This window comes from Camelina sativa, chromosome 5, assembly GCF_000633955.1.
Source record: "Camelina sativa cultivar DH55 chromosome 5, Cs, whole genome shotgun sequence".
Taxonomy (NCBI): Eukaryota; Viridiplantae; Streptophyta; class Magnoliopsida; order Brassicales; family Brassicaceae; genus Camelina; species Camelina sativa.
The window spans coordinates 32,020,396-32,041,849 of NC_025689.1; the positions used below are offsets into that span (position 1 = coordinate 32,020,396).

Genomic DNA, 21,454 nt, shown 5'->3' on the forward strand with positions numbered 1-21,454 from the left:
GATTGCAGTCTTTCATCCCAGCCTCTTCCAAGATCTTCAAAGCATATCTCTGTTGGTTCAATGTTATGCCACTTTCATGCTGATTTACTTCAATCCCGAGATAGTAAGTAAGTTTCCCTAAGTCACTCATCTCAAACTTTGAAGCCATCTCTCCTTTAAAGTGATCAATGACAGTTTTGTTTGTCCCTGTGACAAACAAATCATCAACGTATACGGCCACAACAAGACGATTCTCTCCTATACTCTTTCGATAAACCGATGGTTCTTTCGAGCACTTCTCAAACTTTAATCCACAGAGAATCTGATTCAACTTGTTGTTCCATGCCCTTGGTGCCTGTCGAAGCCCATATAGTGCCTTGTTAAGCTTATACACCTTGTCCTCTGATCCTTTTACCTCAAAACCCACCGGTCGTTCGACATAGACTGTTTCCTTCAGTTCACCATAAAGAAACGCTGTCTTTACATCCAGATGATGCACTTCCCAGCCGTGTGACGCCGCAAGATTGATAAGCAGCCTTATAGTCTCCAGTCGAGCCACCGGAGCAAAAACCTCTTCGAAGTCAACTCCATGTTTTTGCACATACCCTTTGGCAACGAGCCTTGCCTTGTGTTTGTTAATGCTTCCATCGGAGTTTCTCTTTACCTTGAAGACCCATTTTAGCCCGATTGGCTTCACTCCTGTAGGCAAAGTAACTAAATCCCACGTATGATTCTTATTGATACTCAGAATTTCATCTTCGCAGGCCATGATCCACTCCTTTGATTCACTTGCTTCATAGTAATCTCTTGGTTCCTCATTTAGACTCAATAGTAAAACTTCACCTTCTTCTTTTGAAAGAAACAGACACTCCTGCTCTGTATACATAACATAATCGTCTAGATATCTTGGTCTTGCGGTCTGTCATTGAGATCTTCTGAGTACTACTTCAGTTTCTGCTTCTTTATCTGTAACTTCCGTTTCAAGACCAATACCACCACCAGCTTGTTCAGCACTTTCTGTGTCAGGATCACCATCATGTTCTGTTTCATCGTCTTCAGACTCACCTCGTATACCATGATTTCCGAATTCTCCAAAAGTGATGCTAAAACTTCCATCATTCTCGGCTAAAGAGGAGCTTTCATTCCAACTCCAACCCTTCGTTTCATCGAACACCACGTCTCTGCTGACTACCACTCGACGAGTTCTCGGATCATACAGCCTATAAGCCTTGGAACCAGGTTCTGTTCCAAGATGAATCAGCATACGCGACCTGTCATCGAGCTTTCTTAGATGTGGTTTATCTATCTTCGCATAACTAATGCATCCAAAGACCCGCAAGTGCTCAATGTTTGGTCTTTTACTCCGGTACACCTCATATGGTGTTTGATCCTTAAGAGCTCTCGTAGCAATCCTATTTAATAGATAGGTGGAATTTCTGACAGCTTCTCCCCACAAGTAATTCGGCATACTCATATGCTTCAAAACACTTCTTGTCATCTCCATTAAGGTTCTGTTGCGCCTTTCAACCACACCGTTTTGTTGCGGAGTGTAAGGAGCAGTGAGATGTCTTCTGATTCCATTATTGCTGCAGAAAGAGTTGAATTCTTCAGAGACAAATTCTCCTCCTCTATCTGTTCTGAACAGATGTATGCATTCTCCTGTCTCCTGCTCCACAAGCGTTTTAAACTTCTTGAACTTCTCAAAGGTCTCTCCCTTGTCTCTTAATAAGCTTGTCCACATGTAGCGTGAATGATCATCAATAAGTACAAAAATATACTTATTTCCTGCCATCGTACTTGGTGTTATGGGTCCGCATAAATCCCCATGTATCAGCTCTAGTATCTTGCTTGCTCGAAAAGAAGTGGCTTGTGGAAACACCTGCCGAGTTTGTTTGCCAAATAAACAAGAACTGCAAACCTCTTTCTCAAACGTTACTTCAGGAATCCCTTGAACCATCTTTTTGTCGAACATGGACTGCAGGGTTGTAGTGTTTATGTGACCCAATCTTGAATGCCACTTACTTGACTCGGTTACTGCAGTTAACTGCAGTCTAGGATTGTCCTTTATTCCCATCCGTACTTTGTAGAGCCGATTGATCGATCTCTCTGTTTTTACCAAAAGCTTACTGTGGCGATCATGCATTGTCAGAACTCCTCCTCTCAACCTTATGTCACATCCGGACTCAGTAGCTTGTCCTAGACTGATTATATTGCTTCTGAAGTCTGGTATATAGTACACATCTGTCATTATTCTCGGTTCTCCTTTTTGATCAATGAAGGCAATGGAGCCTTTCCCTTTAATATCCACACGAGAATCGTCACCAAATCGAACCTTCCCTGTAACAGCAGTATCAAGCCTATCAAAGTACCTTTTATCTCCTGTCATGTGATTGCTCTCCCCGTTGTCAAGATACCAGATGTTGTCTTCTCCCGTGTTTGTCTCATACTTACTCGGTACGCATCTCTTCTCATTTAAGTAGACAACTTCGTGCATCATGAGCACATCAGCGTTTTGTGTCTCACTGTTATCATCCTCTTGAGCTTCCTGGAGTTTGAGCAAACGATCCAGACAGTTAGAGGCAAAGTGTCCTGTTTTATCACATCTAAAACAAGTGATCTTTGATAGATCACGTCCTCCACCGAAACGCCCACGTCCTCTGCCTCTATTACCAAATCTTCATCCACGTCCTCTGTTTCTAAAGTCACTGTTGTAGTCTCGATAGGATGAGTTTGTCTGTCCTTCTGTATTCGCATACATTAACTTACTTTGTTCCTCTGCAGCACCCTCCTCCTCGAAGATACGCTCCTCATAAGTCTTAAGACGTCCAACAATGTCTTCAAAAGTCGTCTTGTTTAGATCTAACACCTGCTCCAGTGAGGCGACTATGTGAATATACTTTGTCCGCGGAAGACTGTTTAGAAACTTCTGCACCAGTTTGGTTTCTTCAAGATTTTCACCTAAAGCAGCCGTTTTTGATGATATTTTAGAAATCCTACCAACAAAGTCATCGATCTTATCAGAGTCCTTCATCTTCAAATGATCGAACTCTGCCATCAACGTTTGTAGTCTAGCTTCCCTAACTCTCTCTGCTCCAAGATGACGAGCCTTGATTGCGTCCCATACTTTCTTCGCCGTATCGTGTAGACCAACTTGTAGCACAAGGGACTCAGGTATGGAGTGATAAAGTAACGCGATAGCCATGTTGTTTTTGTCAGCATCGAGAGTTTCTGTTGCAGAGTCTGGTTCGATGACTTCCCATACCTTATGTACCTTGAGTGCAATTGTCATCTTCATAGCCCAGACGGTGTAGTTTGCCAGATTAAGCATAGGACATGCGAGCGACGGTGTTCCTCCTCCTTCTTTAGGTTTTATGGTAGAGACGGTAAGATCTCCCATCCTTCAACTTTCGTCTGATGCTCTGATCCCAAATTTAGTTTATCAAATACAAGNCTGTAACAGCAGTATCAAGCCTATCAAAGTACCTTTTATCTCCTGTCATGTGATTGCTCGCCCCGTTGTCAAGATACCAGATGTTGTCTTCTCCCGTGTTTGTCTCATACTTACTCGGTACGCATCTCTTCTCATTTAAGTAGACAACTTCGTGCATCATGAGCACATCAGCGTTTTGTGTCTCACTGTTATCATCCTCTTGAGCTTCCTGGAGTTTGAGCAAACGATCCAGACAGTTAGAGGCAAAGTGTCCTGTTTTATCACATCTAAAACAAGTGATCTTTGATAGATCACGTCCTCCACCGAAACGCCCACGTCCTCTGCCTCTATTACGAAATCTTCCTCCACGTCCTCTGTTTCTGAAGTCACTGTTGTAGTCTCGATAGGATGAGTTTGTCTGTCCTTCTGTATTCGCATACATTAACTTACTTTGTTCCTCTGCAGCACCCTCCTCCTCGAAGATACGCTCCTCATAAGTCTTAAGACGTCCAACAATGTCTTCAAAAGTCGTCTTGTTTAGATCTAACACCTGCTCCAGTGAGGCGACTATGTGAATATACTTTGTCTGCGGAAGACTGTTTAGAAACTTCTTCACCAGTTTGGATTCTTCAAGATTTTCACCTAAAGCAGCCGTTTTTGATGAGATTTCAGAAATCCTACCAACAAAGTCATCGATCTTATCAGAGTCCTTCATCTTCAAATGATCGAACTCTGCCATCAACGTTTGTAGTCTAGCTTCCCTAACTCTCTCTGCTCCAAGATGACGAGCCTTGATTGCGTCCCATACTTTCTTCGCCGTATCGTGTAGACCAACTTGTAGCACAAGGGACTCAGGTATGGAGTGATAAAGTAACGCGATAGCCATGTTGTTTTTGTCAGCATCGAGAGTTTATGTTGCAGAGTCTGGTTCGATGACTTCCCATACCTTATGTACCTTGAGTGCAATTGTCATCTTCATAGCCCAGACGGTGTAGTTTGCCGGATTAAGCATAGGACATGCGAGCGACGGTGTTCCTCCTCCTTCTTTAGGTTTTATGGTAGAGACGGTAAGATCTCCCATCCTTCAACTTTCGTCTGATGCTCTGATCCCAAATTTAGTTTATCAAATACAAGAACTTTGAGAACAAGAATTTAAAAGAACAATTTTTCTTTATTAGCTTTAGAAAATCACTCAAAACTAAAGCTCTCTCTTACAAATCTCTCTTTCTCTCAAAGGTCACGTCTCTTAGGTTATCTTAGTATCTCCTTATATATAAGACTCCTAAATATATTTTTCTTAATCTTAAATGGAAAACTTCTTATTCTATTACATTTAGATATCTCCTAAATATAATCTCCAATTTCCATTTCTCTTTGACTAGTTTGATCTCCAAGCTTACTTCAAGCTCACTCCAACAGATATTATCTATTATCATAGACGATCATAACATGCAATATAATGATTTGTATTAGTATTGTTTTGTGTTACTACTTTAACGATCAAAATCGCATCAACATGGATTAAGTAAAATAAGATTAACATATAATGCACAATCTATATTATATAAGTTAATTGAGATTAGAAAAGATTAGACGGCATTAGAGAATATAATTATATATCCGTAACTATACAATTTCCGGTTGTGGGTCTATGATAAATCAATAGACACCTTACAATCCATAAGTTTTTCGCCAAAAAGGCCAAAGATAACGAAAAGGATGGTCTATCAGTATCTTGGGAACGTCAATTATTACCTAGTTTTATTTCCCTAGCTAGTTTAATCAACAACTAGTATTGAACTATATATACCCTTTTTATAAGTTTTGTTAAAAAATTTAACATTTTTATTCATCTTTCCTCTCAAAGGGAGACATCTTTTCCTTTTTCTATAAGTTACTCGTAAAAATAGATCGAAGAATAAGCTGAAAACTGAAAACTGAAAAGTAATATTCATCGTTAATTATGATACAGTATAAAAAAAAAGAGTGATCTGTTATGGGTTATAAATCTTATGATTATCATGTTTGTATGTGCTGTATTGATATTGAATTGATCTTCTTCTTCTTCTTCTTTTTTGTTAAAAGGATATGTAACTGATCTTTATAATAATATAGATTATTCATGTGAAAATGATAAATATTCATATATATATATATATATATATATATATATATATATATATATATATATATATATATATATATATATATATATATATATATATATATATATATATATATATATATATATATATATATATATATATATATATATATATATATATATATATATATATATATATATATATATATATATATATATATATATATATATATATATATATATATATATATATATATATATATATATATATATATATATATATATATATATATATATATATATATATATATATATATATATATATATATATATATATATATATATATATATATATATATATATATATATATATATTTAGTTTATATCATTATTAATTTATGATATTGATGGGACCATATTTGTACATATGATTTTTAAAAAAATTATTATCGTATTATTTTATAGAAATTGTGTTATTTTTATAATGATTCAACTCAGGATCAAAAAAATTTATTAATTTATAACGAGTATTAATTTAAAAGTATTAATTTATAGAGGTTTTACTGTATATATTTGCGAAGTTTTACAAATTTCAGTTTTGTTTTTTTTCCTAATTTTATTTCAGCGCCTCTATGGGCTCTTAATGGGCCTCCGCATGTATTTGGTACTGATCATTGATTTGGTGTTTCTTTTTGTTTCTTTCTCTTATTTCATACATTATAAATTTTATTTGGAAATTTTTATTGTATATACCTTTTTAAAAATAAATGTCAGCCATCCATGCACCTCCACCGTGTTCGCGCCTCAAACTGGGTCAACGCCACAAATAACTTTTATATAAATAATTTTGGTATAAATATAATTTATTTCTTCTCTTTTACTTATTTATTCTCTTATCATTTATATTAGGGTGTAGAGAAAACAAATTGATGAATATTTTTTTCCAAAATATCATATACTTAATGAATTTGCTTTTTTTTTTTTCTCAAAAAATGAATTTGCTATGTTATCTGAGTATATGATATTTTAATGAGATCAATATACATTTTACAGATACGAATTCTAATAACACGATCTGGTTACCATTTTTATTTTTATTTTTTAGAATTTCTAACTTTTAATCTAGACCAAATTTTGAACTGAACCAAAGTTTAAATACTACATTAACATTATCATAAATTAACCAAAAATTCAAATACGTTATTATGAGAAAATTATTTGTCTATGTAAAGGTGAGTACTACAATCCTTTTTATTTTAGGATTAATAATTGATAATATAATTTATTTAATTATGGTATTATAGTAATTAATTGTATAATTTTCTTAACTTTTTTCTTATAGAATTAGTAATTAAAATTAGAATTAGTATTATTTCTTATATACATATATGAACTATCTCTTTTATATTTATTAAATTGTTAAATTTTTAATTTCTTATATAATTTACAAATATGTTAAAAAAAATTTTTGTATAACACATGAAAAAATATTTAATTATTAAAATTGACATGTGTCACGATCACATGAGTAACTAACTTTGAAAACCAAAGTTTATATAATAACATAATATTGAATACGCTACCAAATCATTCACCGATTGAAAAACTTAAAAAAATTACATTAATTTTTTATTTTAATTATCTTGTTTTTTATATTATGTTAATCACTAATTTCAACACATTAGACCTTTTTATACTTTAATCATCTTTTTATAAATTTTTTTTTTGTTATATGATTATAATAAATAATAATTGCAATTAAATTACAAATATTTTTCTTATTAATTGTACATGTTTTCTTATTGAAATTAGTAATTTAATAGATAACTTTCCTATTAGAATTAGTAATATAATAGATTACTTTTGGTTTTATATACTTTCAAAAATATTTAATTGTAATCCTTTTATTTTTAGGATTTTTTAATTTTCCTATTATTATTAAATAATTTTTTTCACACATGTTAAAATATTATTGATATACTTAACACATGTCGCGATTATATAAATTACTTATTTTGAAAAGCAAAGTTTATATAATAAGATACTCGCAATACTACAAATAAAAATAATAATAATAAAACATATACAGCATCGTCGTATTTACTACTCGAATTTTCTTTATATCAATTAGGTTAGCATCAAAAATTCATGTTAGAATCACTTTCATGGAATTGGTCATATTCTCGATCTATTAACCTCGTAATAATAACAATAATATGTCAGTCTGTCGGTTATCTTCGAATTCTTTTCCGTTGTAAAGTTGAAGTTTGGTTATTAAATAAATGAAAATAGAAAGAAAAAAAAAAGTTTTAGAAATGAATGCAGACTAATGAATTCGATTAAGGGATAGAAATTGATTGATTTGATTCGTTTGCATAAAGCACGAAAATGAAGGTTTTAGAAGTGTCATTGGCACCTAACGCTTTTGTTATAATTCGTTTAACAGAAACGAAAAGTCATTAGTCCACAGTTTCATACACATTTCAAATTTAATAAAGGCAAAAAAAAAAAGAGCTCAATAAAAATCTTGAAAATTTCTAGCCATTGGCAAAGAAAATAAATAAAAAGACGACACTCATACTAACAACGTATAGTATATGTATGTGTACGTAGCTTCATCTTCTGTAAGTCATTCCACTTGAATTTTCATACTGTGTAAAAGAAAATTCATCGACACAGTACAAAATAAAGAGAGCATCATTAATTCATCTTCTAGAAGTCATTTAAGTTTTTATCTTTTTTTTCCTCCCTTAAAATACTAGGAATATATTATTAATCATATGAAAAAGTAGCACTACTGTAGTCAATTTTGTCATAAACACTACACTAAATTTGATGCACTTAATCAAATCATTAAAAAAGTTGACGAAGAAAAGTTCTAAATAGTACTAACTTACTATTCAAAACTTTCTAAATTAGAAAAAAAACCCACCAAAAATTTAGGAGAAACAAAAGAAATTCCGAAAATTGTAATCATATCGATGATATTGAATCACTGATATTACTGATCTGTTGACTTGGAGCATTAATAAAGATAAAATTTATGCAGTACATCATTTTACGTATAGCAATCATGAAATTGTAGACAGAAACACAAACATTTCAAAATGGGATCTGGTAACGTAATTACTAATTAGGCCCACATTATCATATAACATTGACCACTTTTTCTTTTCTTTTTTTTCCTGCAAAAACATAAATTATACTATCTCCGTTTCAAAATATAAAATGTTTTAGAGAAGTTTTTTGTTTCATAATATAAGATGTTTTCAAGTTTCTATGCAACTTTTAGATTAGTCTAGTATTTTATATTATGCAGTATTGTTTCTGATTGGTTGAATTTGTAAAAAGTAAAAACTTCTTAATATACGTGTTCTAGTTAAAATATTCTATATTTTGAAACGGAGAGATTAGTAATGAACAAATATTTAGTTATAATTAAGCTTTTTTAAGATTTAAAAAAACAAAATTGGCCGTTTATTACAATCAAAATCAATTTAAAAAATATAGTGATAGACAGCTTCATTGGCAATGGCTGCAGATGAACAAAGTCTAAACAACGACTCAAATCAAGCAATAAAGCTAAGTATTGACAAACATATAATACGTAATTTAAAAAAAAACTATGTGCTTTTTTTTGTTTGATATATGTAATGCCTCCAATCGCAATCGGAGAACATAAAACCTCCCAAAAGGGTTCTGTTCTATCTGAAATAAAGATAAAATAAATAAATAAAAAAGGAAACCGGAATGGGTTTTGTCTTTTGTTTTGGTCTTTTGGATGATTAAAAACAACAAAAAAAAAAAAAATGATGATGGCGATATAGAATGCAAAACTGGAGATGGGCAGGGATTGGTCTCTCTTAAGACATGACTTGACTAATGAGAGTCGTCGACCTGACTCACCTCTGATAAGCCCCTCTCTTTATCTTTTGAGGATAAAGGCGCTTACTAAAAAAAATGCAGCCAAAATGAGATGGTAACGATTGGCTTTTTCCAAGGCACTGAGCCGTGGAGAACTCAGGAAGCAACTGTTGCAGAAGATTGCTTCTCAAGTTTCTCCTTTAGAATCTCGGCTCTTCTCTGCTCCGTGTGCTGAGCTATAGTGCTTGCGAGTCCATGGTAGTGCGGGTCTAGTGTCTGGGTAAGGCTTTGGAACCTGGGCGAGTCCGATGCTTGCATTGCTATATATATATAAAAATAAAAATAAATTATATAATAATATGACAAATATATACATAGCAAAAAAGATCATATAATATCAATTCTCTTATACCTGCGACTGCATCCATGAATAGTACGAATGGATCCACTTCATCAATTGGAGAGTCTAATTCCTCATCATCGCTAAAATCATCATCTGAAAAGTCATCATCGTCGCTGTAAGAGCGGAAGTCCTTAGCCTGAAGATCATACACAAAAGAAGTAAACTTAGTGAGCTACTACGACAAACACTTTGAATCTTTCATGAGATCACTTAGAGGATTCGTTTAGGATCAAAGAAGACAGACCTGTGCTGCTAACTTCTGGAGTTTACTTCCATCAGTTTCATCTGGATTCTCGTCATCGCCGTCCTCATCTTCATCATCTGTCTGGAATTCATCCATGTCGTCGTCATCACCATCTTCCTCTTCTTCCTCTTCTGCCTTTGCAGCTTCTGTCATAAATGTTCAAATAGGAATATCAGCGAGGGTCAGTGATTAGAAACTGAGAGATAGTAGAAGGCACTGACCGGCAAGCTGATCCTTGTATGCCACTAAAAGCTCGAGAAGAGCCCTGAATACATGTGGCAAGACCTCTACCGGCAATTGACCAGTAGGAAGACTGAAAAGTGATGTCAACCCCAATATGCAAACTTTCTTATCATGCTCTCTGCATGTAAAGCAAGGAAGATTATTTATATCTTGAAAGAAATGTAAAGAGAGGAGAGATAGAGGTTTAAAAAGATTAGATTCACCCACCTCTTGAAGTTAGCATGTCCACCACTCTTCTTCTTTTCTTGCAGCATTTGGAACCATATAGTAAAAATTTCTGTTGCGATACCAAATCGTTGCAGTATGCCAAGTGCCAAAGGGGTATTGTAGTAAAAGGCATTTGCAATCTGCACAAGGGTATCACAGAGATATATTCAGCAATTATTGCCAATCAGGAAATAAAACACATAGCTTAACTCAGTGAAACAGCTAAACAATTTGCAGCAAATGACTTTATGAAGCACAGTTTAACAGCGGCCATTTTGCTTACCACTTCAATCAGAAGACACTTGAAGGAAGATTTCTCGGCACCTCGTAGCCGATCTAGTGTGATTCTCAGGTAGGGCTCCACCCATTGATCCACCTGCCCCTTGCAAGTCTGAAGCACTAACCCTAATAGCTTCGGAGCTGGCTCAAGGTCACTGTCATCAATATTTTTATTCGCCATAAGCTGCCATGAGAAAGAATTATCAAGTTAACCGATATAAGTATGTGTACAGTGGGAAGGAAAATGGATGAGGCCATCTACTGTTTTATTTAAATGAGTAACTATCAGATAATGAGCTTACCACAGAGATCACACTCCAGAGACTTTGCTGGTAATTTGGTTCATTGCAAGTGAGATAATGCCCAGTCCCCCTGGATATGTAGTTGTGCAGCGGGACCAATATATCTAATAATATTCAAAAGAACGATTAAGCAAAAAGGAATGTAAATAAGAAAACTGAAAGAATTTTATGATAACAGAAACGGCAAAAAAAAGACTGCAAGTTTCATACTTGGGAAGAAGTCAATAGCCCAATCCACGAGTGCTTCCATCATTAAAGGCCATAAGCTCCACATATCCAATGATATCGTAGGTGAAAAGGTAGTAATATATGAGACGATCTCCAGAACCTCTTCAAACACATCTGGCCATAAAAAACAATATGAATGAAGCAACATGTTTAAAAACAAGCACAAATGACATAAATCCCAATGCATTCAGTATACATCATTCAAAGGAACCCAACAAATGACTAACAACTCCAGATATATGGAGTTTTTAAAACATTATACATACCTTGACCATCAGTTGTCAGCATTTTCCGCATTATTGGCAGCAAATGTGGTTCAATCTGACCATAGAGATGAGGGAGACTACTGATAGATTCAAGAATTGTACTGATGGCACGGAGACATCCCACTGCAGCCAATGCACCAGCATCATCAGTTTCATCCTCACCGTTGTCAGTGTCGATACACCTCCAAAATGCACTGGCCTGGAATTTATTATCATGAACAAGGTATAATATTGCCAAAAGTAATATAACACTAAAAATGGGGAAACAACAGAATATCATCTTACCAAATTCTGGCACAAACCCAAAGCATAAGGAGAAATCTCCTCTCCAAACTTATACACAATAGTCTCCAAAGTAAAGGCAAGGTCTTCATTTTCAACTTCATTCATTAGCTTGAAAAATTCTGCACAGCACAAGTCCATTCCAATTATTAGTTGGTTAACATTTGGTCGGGTTTTAATGTAATATTAGACATAAAATGGAAATACATATATCAGCAAAATCATTGTAAAGTGTACCATCGAGAAGCTGCGGCAGAACTGGGCGGATCTCATCTAGATCTGCAGGGGAGACAATGTTAAATACAAACAGTCTGAAAGGCAGGGAAATCATAAGAAAACAGAAACATATTTTTGCCGATACTTACTTTTGGAGGCTTCAATAAATGATCGCAAAGCAAAAACTGAATCCACCCGAACAGGAAGTTCTGGATCACGCATTCCGGAGATAACACAATGCAGTGCCTTGGAAAAATTGCTCGGGTCTGAGAAATTGATATGGGCGTACTGCCCTGCAACCCATGCAGCCTACACAGTGGATGTGATAAAGAAATAAGCTTGACAAGTTACAGTATCAATGTGATGAAAGCAATGTGGATGATGCAAAACAATGATGAACAAATACTTCAGCGACTGCAGCATCTACGCACGCATATCCTATACCAAAAAAGTCATCCTCAACTTCACAAAGTAGTAAAGGAGAAATTCAAGCCTATGGAGATAGAAAATTCTAGTAGATATATGCAACATCTTCAAGCACATGCATATATGATAATGAATAGAAATATGGCTTAAACAACCAAAAGATGTCATTAAAACCTTAGCTCTAAGATGACCAGCCGGGCTGCTAAATTCAGGAAAAACATGTTGCACTAACATATTTTCCAGCTCAGATTTGTAAGGTTCATTTTGCCTAAGTTTATCACAAAGTGTCCCAACAGAAAGCAGAGCACCATCCTTTAGGCGATAAGGCTTTTCTTCCAGAGATGCTTCATTATATCTAAAACAAAGAAAAAACGTAAGTATATCATATCGCAATTATAAAATATCCTTTTCTATATTTTTAAGATGAAGCTTGAAGGTACCTCTTAAAAATGTCCACAATGAATTGTACAAATCTTGGGAAATTTTCTTTTCCACGCTTTCTGACCAGTTCAGTCACAAAGTCCATAGACGCAGTCCTGGGACTGTATAAATCTTCAATTATATCTGTAGACAGGTAATGTATTTACTGTAGTTAGTCAAAGAAAGTAAAAAAACCTAAAAGGCATATTTTAGGATTATCCAAACAAAATATAAGGAAGACTTAAAGAACATACCATAACCCTTCCGTACATACTCATGCGGGTCTTCATCCCAAAGCATTTGATCATTATCATTGAAGCACATTAGAGGGAAAACTATTTCAAATAGTAGAGTATGAAGGTGGGGCTGCAGTAAGTTGTACATGTTACTCTTCGAGATACTGCAGAGACACAGATTGTCAATAAGAAGTTCTGGTACCCCATACATGATAAAGAAATCCAGATGCAAATACAGCCGTTGTCAATTTTGAAGGAAACAATAAAACTGCGACTAGAAAATCTATCAAAGACATTTTAATTATGACTCTGATTACAGGATGTCAGAAAAAATATGAACACCCAATAGTTTTTAAAACCAGAAGAAAATATTACTAACGAAACTCTTCAAATAAAGCCAAAAGATCCTAACCTAGGGACATCATGTGTAATGATATTTTCAGTTTAATATATCCAGAGAACTCATATTCAAATAATATTCTTAAGTTGATCAAAAGTTTGCCACAGAGAATATCCGACCTGTTGCTTAGATATTGAAGAATTAGGTTGATGACTCTATCCGGAAGATATTCACCAATACGAATGGCATTCAACAATTTCAGGTGGCATTCTAATATCTTGGCTGCATAATTCGTCTGGAACATTTGGGCAAAGGCTTTGTTATCTGGATTCTGAAGTTTCAGATCTCCAAACCTAAACATGTTTTCGAAACTGTTAATTCAAGTCTTACGGCAGATGAAAAAGTGTTAGGTTGTACGTTAATGGAAAGATTTTCATGATCCCACATACCGAGTGTACAGCCTGTTTACAATATGAGCAACCCATTTCTTGGCCTTCCACCATCCCCAAGATTTTCTAAGCTCAGGGTCTTCAGGCTGACCTTCTATAGGAACTGGACGTTCCAAAATGTTTAGGAACAGACCCATCCAAGCATTAAAAAAGTTTGGATCAAATAGTGGTCTCGGAAGCTCTAGCTGTATGGAACAAAAATACAAGAGAATTAAAAGAAAAAAACTTGATTACAAACCACCTCAATCAAATATACTTCCAACAAAATTTATAATCCACATATTTCCCCAGTTGAGGCCAGGAAACTGTAAAGAACGATTCAGGATATTAACACAAGATGGACGACTTACATAAATACACGACCAGAATATCTTGCATATAAGCTTGATGTGGTCTGCCACTTCGAGGGAAGGATTCTCAACATGGACAAGACTGTTAAATATATTCAAAAGGTGCGGAAAGGTCTCCTCGACTACTCGGTGAATGGGTGCCCTATCTTCATCTGACTTAAACCTATAAACAGAAAGTGGCAACAGCATAAAGGGCAATTAAACCTATATATATATATATATATATGATTTTACTAGAAGCTATTGCCCTGATTTAAATAAGAAACTAATAATCAAACCTTCGTGTAGCAGTATCAACCCCACAACAGCTTATCTAAAAGCGAATTTCTTTTCGACTAACCTACTACTAATAATGATGCTATCCTTTGAATGTTCAAGAGTTAATACCACAGCAAAAACATTAGCAAAAAGATGGCTACAAAGATATAAACATCTAGACTATCAAAATTGAGCAGAGTAAATAAATCTACAAATCACTATGCAGAGGCAGAACACAGATAAAGAATACCACTGGCACTGATTAAAGAATCTCAAATTAAGTGACAAAAAGGGTATAGACAGACTAACTCGTATATTGAAGATAAACAAATAATTAGCCAATTGCCAATCTATGCTTATGACATGAACTACGAATGAGAAAATAAAGAAACTGAGCTACAATTCTTACACACATGGTGATTTCGGACAGCCAGGTTCATAACATAAATAAAAATAAAATAAAGAGAAGCAGACTAACTCGTATTTTGAAGATAAAATCCGCAACACAAATAACGCTCCATAAACTTGTTGACCTTGCAAGTTGTGCGTCACCCAGGCCAGGAGATGGGACCATTGCTCAGGATAGTCAGCATAAATTATGGTCTTGAGGCACTCTCCCATCTGAACCCTGCATCATACGCACCAATCACAAACTAGAAATAAGGACCAAAAACAGAGGTCATCCTTCCTATGTATACTCAATAATTGACATTTCACATCATTGCACTCTACATAACACATTGTCTTAATGAGTGGTGCAAGGTTTTCAATAACTGATACCTCAAAATCGGGGGAACTTGAGAGACATATGCAAGAATCTGGTCCCTGACAACACTCTTATCACTCGGCAAGATTTTGTTCTGATCACCTACATAACAAAACAAAAACAATGTAATACAAGCAAAGAGTTAACATAACGACATTTAGTATAATATATCAATCAAGCAAACAGCCAAATTACCAGAATGAGGTTCCCAATGCTTAGAAATGAAATTCTTGAAATGGATACTAGCAGACTGGCGTACAGAAAGATCAGAGCCACCATCAACAATAATTTGCAATATCCTTATCAGATGCTGAGGAGTGTGCTGCAACTGCAATCAAAACAAAACAAAAAAAAAATCAAAAATTTCAAACAAATTTAAAATCATATAGCTCATATAACCCCAGTCAAATCAAGTCAATCTTAAAAAAAAAACATCTATAAGCTTTAGTCCTCTACCAATTCTAAAGGAAAAAAAAAAAATCGAACAAAACAGAGGACGGAACAATAACTAGAAGAAGACACAAAATTGGATATAGACCTGATTAAGGCTCTGCTCAGCAGCTCTACGCTCATCAGGATTGGGACTGAAAGCAGCCGCGCCAACGATTAAGGCAAGGCTAGGCAGATCCATCGGGGAAATTCACAAACAGAACAATCCGACAAAAAAACAATCGGAAAAAAAGTCACGAATTTTAAGTCTCCCGGTCCTGCCGTCTCTCCGGTGGAAATCGAAGAGACGAGAGTCAGAAGAAGAAGACGAAGACGAGAAAAGGAGAGAGAGAGAGAGAGAGAGGTATAAGAAAGAAGGACTAGGGTTTTAAATGGTTCGTTGGTGTGGCTTAAGTCTATTAGTCTAAGTCTAAGTCTAAGTCTCGCTCGCACGCGCGTGGGTTTATAAGTGAAATAATAAAACCACGTGAGAGAGTGAGAGACACACACAAATACAAACCGAGAGACTTGCCTGGAGCAGCTACGGCACGCCTTACTAGTTTACACGGTCGATGTGGTACTTTTTTTTTTTTAATGTCCGTAAAATAATAATAATATTGTACTAGGAAGTATGATTCTTTCTCTAATAATTCTATTAAAATTTGTATTTTCATGAATGGTATATAGATAATTTTTTATATTTGACAATAAATAATTTAGATATTAGCGTATCAAATGATATTAATTATAGCAAAACAATAATAATATATACATGATATCTAATTGGAGTTTTTTTTGTTTTGTAATAAAGATTGATATGGTGGGGAAATCTTTAAAATATAGTATAAAATTATTGGAGAATAAAACACTTTTGTTTAATAATTAGCTAAAAATAATGATGAGTAAATCTTTCTGAATTTTGTGGACCTCTATCCGACCTAATAGACAACTCATTGATTTTAATCTTACGTCAGGGACAGTTCATCAAATCGCAAATAATTTCTTAATCTTTTTAGGAATAATAGCAATTTCCTTTTTTTTTTTTTCTTCCTTGGGATTATTTTGGTTGGTTGTAGATGGGCTTCAGGAGTAGTAGAGGGGCATATACATGGGCCTCAGAGACATTTTCTGGGCCACAATTCTCCAAAGCTGTTTTTTTTTTTTTTGGTGCACCCAAAAGTTCATTACCAAATTGGGTACAAAAGGAGAAAATTGCTTCCCCATTTTTATTTGGATGTATACAATGTTGAGACTAGCTGTTGGATCAATTCACCTTCCTTGAAGAACATTAGGTACTGCTGTTATTATGAATTGACAGCCATTTTTCCACCGGATGTACTGTTGTACTCTTATACACTTCATATGCCTAGTGTTACTCTTATCTTATTCTTATGCACATTACGTTTCAGTTGTATCATCTTTGGTTTCTCGATTCGGTAACAATACATTTTCTTGGTTCAGTGTCGTTTCTATCCAAAATTTTGGTTTCGTTTGCTTTGTTTTATTTTCCAGTTAAAAGTCAAACCAAAGTTTAAAAAATATATATATACAGTAAATTGATGTATGAAGATATAATTCTAAAACAATAAAAAAGAAAACGGTGTAGTGAAATTTAGTTGAATCCGGTTCATTAACTGTGAATACTTGTATGGCTTTAATTTCGAATGTTCATATTCTTCTTTCTTTAATCAGTTCTCAGATCAGATGTTTCTCTCTTTCTTATCATTTTTGTCCTCAATCTCACATTTAGCTAACGTTTCAGAAACAAAGAAAATTACTGATCAGTAAAATCTCTGGTCTATTAACATAACTAGAGAATGGTTGTTACGCTATTTTTTTTGTTAGAAAAAAAATGGTTGTTGCACTATGAACTCAAATTCATCAGAATTTAGACCGAACAGTCATAAGAGATCAAAACCATCGATTCATCTAAGGTTCACGACCCTCCAAGCCTCAACATAACCAAAACAAACAGTCGTAGTAGATAAACAAAGACACGAGAAAGGAAGACAAAAAAAAGAAAAGGAAATAAGAAGTTCTGATAAACAAACCATGAGCTCCACAGAGATATACGAGCCGCTATTGAGACGGCTCCACTCCGGTTCTCAGATTTCTGAACGGTCTTCGCCGGAGATAGAGGAGTTTCTCCGTCTTCGTGGATCCACGGTGACGCCGCGCTGGTGGTTACGGCTAGCTGTGTGGGAGTCAAAGCTTCTATGGACACTATCTGGAGCCTCTATAGTCGTCTCTGTGCTGAATTACATGCTCAGCTTCGTCACCGTCATGTTCACCGGCCATCTCGGTTCTCTTGAGCTCGCCGGTGCTTCCATCGCCACCGTCGGCATCCAAGGCCTCGCTTACGGTATCATGGTAATCAGATTTATTTCAGTCGGTATAACTCAACACAATTTAAAAACAAAGTAAAAACAGTAGAAGTCTAAAACAGAGTAAAGAACAGAGCCACAGAGGCCAACTTAATTAGTACAACGCATAACACACTTTATATTAATCTGCATACCGTTTTATAATTCAGTATGAGTTTCATGATTTTATGAATTTTCAATCTATGAATGATAACGAATTGTAAGGACGAATGAGAAGAGTAAGTAAGTTTTTCATATCTGTAATTTTTAATTAGTTTAACTGTATTGGACATTTTCAAAATTTAAACATTCTATTTACTAAATTGACGACTAGTTGGGAATGGCGAGCGCGGTCCAGACAGTGTGTGGTCAAGCGTACGGAGCGAGACAGTACTCGTCAATGGGAATAACCTGCCAACGAGCCATGGTCTTGCACCTTGCAGCTGCATTTCTCCTCACGTTCCTCTACTGGTTCTCAGGTCCAATCCTAAAAGCAATGGGACAATCCGTAGCCATCGCGCACGAGGGTCAGGTCTTTGCGCGCGGGATGATTCCCCAGATTTACGCTTTTGCACTCGCTTGCCCGATGCAGAGGTTTCTCCAGGCTCAGAACATAGTGAACCCTTTGGCTTACATGTCTTTAGGAGTTTTCTTGCTCCACACGTTACTCACGTGGCTCGTGACCGACGTCCTGGATTTCGGCTTGCTTGGAGCGGCTCTGGTTCTGAGTTTCTCGTGGTGGCTGCTCGTGGCTGTGAATGGTCTGTATATCGTGATAAGCCCGAGTTGTAAGGAGACTTGGACTGGGTTTTCAACTAGGGCTTTTAGAGGGATATGGCCTTACTTCAAGCTCACGGTAGCTTCAGCAGTCATGCTATGGTAAACAGAAAGCTGTTTTGATTTGACCAGTTAAGTCTCTTCTAGTTTAAAATAAAGCTGATACCAATTTTGAAATGAAAAATCTGCAGTTTGGAGATATGGTACAACCAAGGGCTAGTGATTATCTCCGGTTTACTCACCAATCCAACAATTGCTCTAGACGCGATTTCGATATGGTACGTTTTCCCAATGGAATCAAATAACAATCAATATTCTTGAGACATATCTTGATCCGCTTTTAGAAAATTTTCTGCAGCATGTATTACTTGAATTGGGATATGCAGTTCATGCTTGGTCTAAGTGCAGCAATCAGGTATGCTTCAGTCAACAAAATTACAAAACGACACGCAGTTCCAATTATTTAAACATTACACATATGAAAAAAACGTGCCGTTTTTTGTGCTTTTGATTAGTGTCCGAGTGAGCAACGAGCTAGGAGCGGGAAATCCACGAGTGGCTAAGCTATCAGTGGTGGTGGTCAACGTCACGACTATTCTCATCAGCTTAGTTCTCTGTGTCATTGTGCTTGTGTTCCGCGTCGGCCTTAGCAAAGCCTTTACCAGCGACGCAGAGGTTATAGCAGCCGTCTCTCACCTCTTTCCACTCCTCGCCGTTTCCATTTTCTTAAACGGAATCCAACCAATTCTCTCTGGTAAAAACACACACACACAAAATAGACCTTTTTGTGAATGCAGTTGATTGATCTGTGGGCTTTGTGGATTGATTTATTCTTNGAATTGGGATATGCAGTTCATGCTTGGTCTAAGTGCAGCAATCAGGTATGCTTCAGTCAACAAAATTACAAAACGACACGCAGTTCCAATTATTTAAACATTACACATATGAAAAAAACGTGCCGTTTTTTGTGCTTTTGATTAGTGTCCGAGTGAGCAACGAGCTAGGAGCGGGAAATCCACGAGTGGCTAAGCTATCAGTGGTGGTGGTCAACGTCACGACTATTCTCATCAGCTTAGTTCTCTGTGTCATTGTGCTTGTGTTCCGCGTCGGCCTTAGCAAAGCCTTTACCAGCGACGCAGAGGTTATAGCAGCCGTCTCTCACCTCTTTCCACTCCTCGCCGTTTCCATTTTCTTAAACGGAATCCAACCAATTCTCTCTGGTAAAAACACACACACACAAAATAGACCTTTTTGTGAATGCAGTTGATTGATCTGTGGGCTTTGTGGATTGATTTATTCTTTTTTTTGTTGAATTGGTGTAAAAAAGGGGTTGCTATTGGAAGTGGGTGGCAAGCAGTGGTGGCTTATGTGAATCTTGTTACTTACTATGTCATTGGTCTTCCTATTGGCTGTGTTCTTGGCTTTAAAACCAGTCTGGGAGTTGCTGTATAATCTCTCTCTGTTCTTCTCTTTCTTTCATTTCCTATGTATTTATACATTTACNTTGCACTCGCTTGCCCGATGCAGAGGTTTCTCCAGGCTCAGAACATAGTGAACCCTTTGGCTTACATGTCTTTAGGAGTTTTCTTGCTCCACACGTTACTCACGTGGCTCNAACCCTAACTTTGATTGTTCTTACACTTAGAACTAACTGGACTTCCGAGGTAAAACATTGACGACCCTTTCTTTCTCTCAGTGTAGTCCATAGTTCTTACCTTTACTCTGCATCTGTTGTAGGTGGAAAATGCAGCTCATAGGGTAAAGACTTCGGCAACTGAGAACCAAGAGACGGCTAACGTAGGAGTTTGAGATCAATAGACTCTGTTTTTCTTTTCTCCTCTTTTGGTGGCAAGAGATATAAATATGAAATAAGTAAACCTTTTGATTCTTAAGCTATTTGAGGATTCAGAAACATATATCATTTCTTTAACTACAGACAAAACTAACGGACGAACTACTTAGTCCTCTTCTGCAAAATCTTATCTCATGTGGCCTTAGATGATTACAAAAATAAAACTTTCTGTAGTTTTCATAACCCTACAAGTTCTTCGGTCTGTAAGCTATCATAACCCAAAGACCCTTCTTGTGCTTTATCATACAACACAGTTTCTCTTGCATCATCATCATCATCTTCTTCATCCTCATCCTCATCCCCATCCTCATCATCACTAGATTCACTACTTATATCGTCCTCCTCTTCATCATCATCAGATCCATAAACTCTAGCAATAATGGTTGTTGTCTCATTTCTAAGACCAGTAAGTTCCTTAGCTTCCTCTAGCTCATCTTGAGTTGACGCTAATGATAAAAGCACATTCTTAGCTTTCTGATCAGGTGGTACCCCGCAACTCTCCATCTCTTTATACCAACCAATAGCGCTCCCGAAATCCTTGCACCTCCCAGACGCATCCATGATAGTTGTTAAGATGGTTTGATTCGCTTTGATGCCACTTAACCTCATTTTCTCATATACCTCCATCATCTTCTCAACATCATTCGCTTTTGCATACCCTTTTATCATTGTCCCGTAGGTGACTACATTCGGTTCAAATTTATCTACTTTTATCCTCTTGAAGAATTTCTCAGCACCCTC

At 35.9% G+C, this 21,454-nt stretch overlaps 3 protein-coding genes across 5 annotated transcripts in view; 1 reads left to right on the top strand and 2 right to left on the bottom strand.

Annotated features, from left to right (window-relative positions):
* On the bottom strand, nt 9,069–15,949 carry LOC104788139 (importin beta-like SAD2 homolog; the record flags this gene model as incomplete). Its single annotated transcript, XM_010513828.2, is given in 22 exon segments — nt 9,069–9,697; nt 9,790–9,916; nt 10,025–10,170; nt 10,246–10,385; nt 10,475–10,614; nt 10,758–10,937; nt 11,056–11,159; nt 11,266–11,397; nt 11,550–11,748; nt 11,835–11,953; nt 12,069–12,110; nt 12,197–12,356; nt 12,648–12,828; nt 12,914–13,037; nt 13,148–13,293; nt 13,649–13,822; nt 13,919–14,103; nt 14,269–14,431; nt 15,005–15,154; nt 15,307–15,394; nt 15,488–15,620; nt 15,831–15,949. Coding segments are annotated over 22 exon segments (3,090 nt in total). The 3' UTR covers nt 9,069–9,533.
* LOC104788141 (protein DETOXIFICATION 41-like) lies at nt 17,642–20,690 on the top strand. Its single transcript, XM_010513831.2, has 8 exons — nt 17,642–18,091; nt 18,419–18,963; nt 19,053–19,139; nt 19,220–19,276; nt 19,377–19,615; nt 20,189–20,308; nt 20,440–20,525; nt 20,599–20,690. Exons 1-8 carry the CDS (start codon nt 17,774–17,776, stop codon nt 20,668–20,670), a joined length of 1,524 nt encoding a protein of 507 aa, XP_010512133.1. The 5' UTR covers nt 17,642–17,773; the 3' UTR covers nt 20,671–20,690.
* LOC104788140 (pentatricopeptide repeat-containing protein At3g59040) overlaps nt 20,764–21,454 on the bottom strand; it is a 4,945-nt gene continuing 4,254 nt past the window's right edge. The window contains exon 7 of one of the 3 annotated variants that reach the window (XM_010513830.2): nt 20,764–21,334. In XM_010513830.2, coding sequence (XP_010512132.1) covers nt 20,891–21,334 — 444 coding nt within the window. In that variant the 3' untranslated portion in view covers nt 20,764–20,890. Of the gene's footprint in view, nt 21,418–21,454 lie in introns of all 3 variants that reach the window. The other 2 variants (XM_019246121.1, XM_010513829.2) reach the window with 2 other exon arrangements.